This window comes from Ptychodera flava, chromosome 2, assembly GCF_041260155.1.
Source record: "Ptychodera flava strain L36383 chromosome 2, AS_Pfla_20210202, whole genome shotgun sequence".
In the NCBI taxonomy this organism is placed as follows: Eukaryota; Metazoa; Hemichordata; class Enteropneusta; family Ptychoderidae; genus Ptychodera; species Ptychodera flava.
The window spans coordinates 25,193,570-25,199,535 of record NC_091929.1 but is presented as its reverse complement, the minus strand read 5'-3'; the positions used below and the strand labels follow the sequence as shown (position 1 = coordinate 25,199,535).

The 5,966-nt window shown below is 35.1% G+C and overlaps 1 protein-coding gene across 1 annotated transcript; it reads right to left on the bottom strand.

The window, feature by feature from the left end:
• Positions 1 to 517: 517 nt before the first annotated feature.
• LOC139147646 (tyrosine-protein kinase receptor Tie-1-like) lies at positions 518 to 5,012 on the bottom strand. The gene is made up of 7 exons (XM_070718797.1): positions 4,905 to 5,012; positions 3,954 to 4,134; positions 3,414 to 3,536; positions 3,059 to 3,170; positions 2,621 to 2,720; positions 2,324 to 2,426; positions 518 to 1,526 (listed from the first exon to the last, which is right to left on the bottom strand). The coding sequence occupies exons 2-7, from the start codon at positions 4,023 to 4,025 to the stop codon at positions 1,443 to 1,445; spliced, it is 594 nt and encodes a 197-aa protein (XP_070574898.1). The 5' UTR covers positions 4,026 to 4,134; positions 4,905 to 5,012; the 3' UTR covers positions 518 to 1,442.
• Positions 5,013 to 5,966: the final 954 nt, after the last annotated feature.

Here is a 5,966-nt window from a genome sequence, read left to right as displayed (position 1 = left end):
ACTGGTGACGGTCAGCTTATAACTCTATGGGATTTCTACACAGTGACAAAGCTTAAAACTGGTTACAGCTAATAAATTGAATATTCCTTCCCTGGAACATTGTACGGCATTAATACTGACATACAAAACACAGATTTACGTTATTCGAACATGCATACTCTAATAACTTTAAATATTTCCAATAATAACTTCTTACTTCCTTAAACAGCCACATATGTACATAGCATATGTACATTATATGATCGTAAAATATAATTGTAGCTATATGACACTTTGGAAAAAATATCACTATTGTAAATAAAATCGCGCCCTATTCTGAAACGTGTGCGCTTGAAGTGAAGTGTACTACAAACGAAAGTCACAAATTAATGCGAAAAAAGTAAAAAGTATGTTACTCTAGTTCTCGGTCTATTTAGTCTGATCGTTATATGTATTTAGATCATCAAATATTGTAAATTGAAATTCAATTTCAAGACTGTTGTAACGTATAAGATTTACTGTTCTCGGTCTATTTAGTCTGATCGTTATATGTATTTAGATCATCAAATATTGTAAATTGAAATTCAATTTCAAGACTGTTGTAACGTATAAGATTTACTGTTTCTTTAAAAAGGCAACAGCGCTTATGCCTCGGTGACAGAAATGAAAGCTTTAGTCGTGTAACTTTTCACAAAAAATAAAAATATGTTTGAAGTATTCGGAAAACATCGAGATGATGGTATCATTATGATTAAGATGAATAATTTTTATAGAGTAATTATACTGTCACCGTTTTGTGAGTAAACTGCAGTCTCACAAACTAAAATATATCATTCATTTTACTATTTAAAACAATACGATCTTGCAATCGATCATTTGCCCTATGAGCACTATTCTAAGAAGAATGCCCTGTTTCACGGTAAAATTGATATAGTTAAACTCTTTTGTTGAACAATCATTTTAGTGGTCAGAATAAAGTCAAATGGTCTTCATTTTCCCTGACAAGAAGGTACCTTAACTTACAAGTTGAATCTGATTGTATCAGTGATGTACAGGTTAAATTTCTACAGACCTATGCCAGTCAAGTGCACCTGAATGTGTTATCTCTATTTTGTAAGAACGATGTTACGTTGAAACCTTTTATCTACAATATCGACTCAAGAATAACATTACAATGTTGTGATTAATTTTCAACAGGAAATGAACGTCATTGCACGAGATGCTTGCTATTAAACCTATCTATGTACAGCCGCTATAGCACATGAATAAAAGAGTGTTGATCCTAATCTATAACAATAAACTACACGAAGTAGAGAAAATCGTTTTATTGCAGGGAAATTACATCTATGATGCCTCTATTATATGACATGTTTAAACAGAGGTTGCCGATAACCTAGTACCGTTGTTTGGAAGGGCGAACTCGGTCATCAGCATATTAATTAAACAGAACAAGTTTCTGGCATTTATAGCAATTCATACGATCCAGGTTGATTTTTCTTGAGGCTCACAAATAAATCGTCGTCAAAGTACTGCATACACAGATAATTCTGAAAGAAAAAAAGATAAGATAAATATTTTTCTTCGGATTGCAACAAGTCTATTTGTAAAATTGTATCCTTTTAAACAAGGAAAAAGGACGGATACACGTAGACTAGATAGGAGATTCTTTAGAAGGCGACTTGTATTGTTGAACAGAATAAGACTATGTGAAGTTAATCTAGAGGGTAATTTTCATTTGTGTACGTTGAAAACCTTTCAATACCTCGCGGGTTTTTCATTTGGGTGGTTCACCTCTAGTTAAGCAATCGTAATTGATATAGCTATCGTCCGTAAAATTGCATATATTTTAGGGAAAAGTTAATGTGCAAGAAATATAATGAGAAAAATAAGGTTCCATTCTTACTTCTGTACATACATCGTGGAGAAATACAGCATATCTTTGATGTTGCGTAGATCACACTAGTTTAAGAAAATTTCAGCCCTCATGCTTGAGGGCTGAAATTTAAGAAGCTGATTTAGTCAGCAGCATTGTTATATCTTACTGCAGAAAATTCGAAACTATTCAGTTACAAATGCATTTTAAATTGTATGAAGAATAATTTGTACTGCCGACCACGAAATTCAACTGTTCGTTTTATTGCAGTTTGTACAGAAAGGGAGAAAAAACATTAGAAAGCACGGCGGAAGACCTGAAAGCATACTCTAAAACTTTCAAGAAAGTGAAATATTGCAATTATGTTTCCTGGCATTTCTACATGCAAACATGTCGAATTGCCTTACATTGCACCAGCCGTGGATATTCCCTATCTTCATAACAAATATTTAAGAACGTTAAATCATTTACCTTGCTGATATCATTCACCATGTTCCTAAAGTCGGAACACAGCTCTGGAAACATGGGCCTTTCATTTGGATCTTTTTTCCAGCACTTAAGCATCACATCGTATCTAAGAACAAAGAATGGTAACATAACGAATGTGACATTGGCCGTAACTCCTCAAGTCCAAACAGGGGATCTGCAGGAAGTCATATATCTAGTACGTGGGTTTGTGCGAAAGTGTCACAGCAATTCTCGCATTGCCTACTGTCTACACGAGGTTGATTCATCGGTAAAATGCCTATTTAATGAAGGTAGGCTTACATTTGTTGATTGCAGTGTTCGGGCTTTAGCATTCTATATCCTTTCCTTAACTTATCTGATACTTCGCGTGAAGAAGCGATGTGTCCGTAAGGAGTTGCGCCTGTGATAGAATATAAATGATCAAGTATCACTATAATTACTCCAAAATCGTAACATTATCACTATTATATAAAAGATATAGAGCAAATTTGAAGTAGATCCGTGTTCCATGCAACATATATACGAAGAAGAAACATATGTTTCCCCTAAGTAATATTGTCATTATTTGGCTTTTTGACACGTCAAAAACAGCGAGCAAGGAAATAATCAAAGAAACTCAAAATTGTATTGGCGACATTAACGCATCTGTGGAGGATGATATCAGGCGCAAAAGTCAAGCGTATTCCTGCGAATAGATTTTCCAAACAAGTAAACCTAAACATATTCCCTGTACATTACCTAGTGTCACTATTTCCCAAACAAGAATGCCGTACGACCAAACATCGCTTTTGGTTGTGTAGACGTACTCAGTTAACGATTCAATGGCCATCCATCTAATAGGCAACCTTGTCTGGTTAAGATTAAATCAAAAAAAATAATTAATAGCATTTCAGATCAAGTAGCTTTCTAATAAAGAGCGACATAAGGGCCATTTGTCTGTTACCACTTTTGTCAAATAACTTCATTAAGCAACTTCAAGACAGCCTTATTTTCAAACATTTGACTGCAATGTTACTTTGAAATCACCACTCATCGAATAAATTGGTCATTTCTGCAATATGCATGAGGTGATACGATTAACATTTTTTTTTACCCTGGGTGTTATTTCCTCCAAGTATGTGTCTGTACAGTGGCGTGCTAAACCAAAATCCGATATCTTGCAAATCTTGTGTTCTCCGAGTAATATGTTCCTAGTCGCTAAATCTCTGTGAAGACACTAAAATGAACATAGCCTTATTTGTTAAAAACTAATTGCAGATATGGGTTCTCGAATTATTCTTAATGATCTTTCGCATTGATGAGTAATACTTTTCATGAAACTATTCTCTGTAACATAAAATATACGCTGTATCATTCATAAAAGCTGACTTTTTAACTTCCCCCTACCATTGTCTTATTCCGGTCTTTAAACAGGGCCACTTCTGTAATCCAATTTACATTCTAGGAATCGTGTAATAAATACCAGACTCACTTATGAGTTTTGAATTTTCTGGTGTATTTTCAGTTCGTGTCGGTAAATTGCAACAGTGCGAAAAGTTCTATTTTGGCGTAAAAATCATCATCACATACAGGCTGTACCAATGCTAAATCAAACAGACATTTAATCATTAAGTATATGGCAATTTCATATTACCCCTTGTGAAGATAAGTAGTCCATTCCTTCGGCTATTTGCAAGGCGAACTGCAAGAGTTCCATCGGACTCATGGCTGTACTGTTGGCATGTAGGTTTTCATAAACACAATCCTGTTTATTCTGTCGAAGATAACGCTCCAAGCTACCATATTTTCGAGTTCAATAATAATGCACATCGGTTCTGCAAACAGACGAGAATATCTTTAACGTGTTTTAAACAAGACGTATTGCGACAAGTCAATCAAAGGTTGTTTGTACCGAGGAAATATAGAGCCTTTTTGTAATATTGTATTAAAGAAGCAAACTACCTCAATTTTTTGTCTAACTGTATATTTCCAACTACCACAGTTAAAAATTTTGCTTTCATGGGGACAAAATTTATTTTTTATTAATCACTACATAAAATTTGCCCAGCAACAACAGATACGAATATCTGTGGACTCCTTAATGAGCACTCTACTTAAACGTACTAAAAAAACCCAAACTACTTAAATGTATATGTGGAATGTGCATGTAGTTCAAAGCGTTGATGGGCACCTACAAACTTTTACAGCTTGATCAAGGTATTGTCACTTCCGAGTTTCATTTTTATCTAATTATCAACATAAACACCACGTCAGACAACGGAATGTGCGTTATCATGTTTAACGTTTTAAAATATCTTTTGGTTCGGAGAGCAAGTCTTACCTAAATGTATCAAACTTCTGTATATGCAAAGACCGGAATCACTTTGAGCAAATTCACGGTTGCAGATGTATGTAGTTGAAATTGTTTATGCACAGGGAAAGTAAAATCGGTTTGAGCGTATCTAGCAAATGGTACTGATTGGACGAAGGTAGCCGAGTTTTTGATTCAAAATGGCCACCAGTCCAGCTTGGACCAATAGTTCTTCACATAGTATTACAATGTATCGCAAAAGCTCTGTATCGATGATTATGTTATATTATTCACCTCGTTGTGTACAGTAACCAAGCAGAGAAACAACATTTTGGTGATCACGGCAAAATAACTTCATCAACGAAAGCTCGTTTAAAAACTTATTTTTCTCTTCTTCACCTGCAGTTGCTGTAGAGTGGAAGGAAATGAAAAATGAATAATTGGACAAATACTTATTATAAACACAGACCTACATATCAACAAACATAGAAAATATAACTAACTTACTGACAGAATGGCTATCTTACAAATTAATTAAATGGCTAAATACGTTTTTCATGAACACGTGCACTATGAAAAGGAAATGTGAAATTGTGATGAGAAAATGTCACTTTCTCACCAAAATTGGCACTCTGCTGTCATACTCGCTGATACTGGTTGAGAAATTCTGGTTATCACCAACACCTGGCGTGAATTGTTTGGCAGCTTGATTCTTACAGGTCAAATGGAAAATTAACTCTATTCTCTCGTGAGATTTGAAATGCTTACTGGTCACTGTTTGGACTAAGTCTTGAGAATCATCACCAAACAGTAGGAATTTCATGTCTTATCAAAGGCACTTTCTCATCCTGGTCACACATTTCTTCTTCATTACATTGGGAAATACAGAAAAGAACAGTTTAATAAAGGAATCATAGATTCTACTTTTTGTCAGGTATTCAAACGGGAATACAAACAATTTTTCTCTCTATTATTTTTGTCTGAGTTTATTGTATTAAAACCGAGTAATAGCCAATTAGCATTTGAATAATTATTATGCTTACGTATGGTTTGTTTAGCTGCAGCTAAAACAATATCCCCTTCTTTTCCTGCTAGCCCCTCGACCATTACAGTTCGAACAATTCCAAACTCGCCGTGTCCAAGAGTATCACTGTTAAAAAAGTCTATCCGGGCCGGGTCGATTTCAAAAGAGTCTGAGCTGAAGCTTTCTCTGCTCGATTGTGAACTTGAATAACCTGCGTCAAGTAGTGATGATATATCCGTTGGTTCCACCGATTCCATTGAAATGGCCACTGACGCCGTTGACATCGATGAACGGTGTACTGGGTGGACATTTTCGACAATGAAAGGTCGACC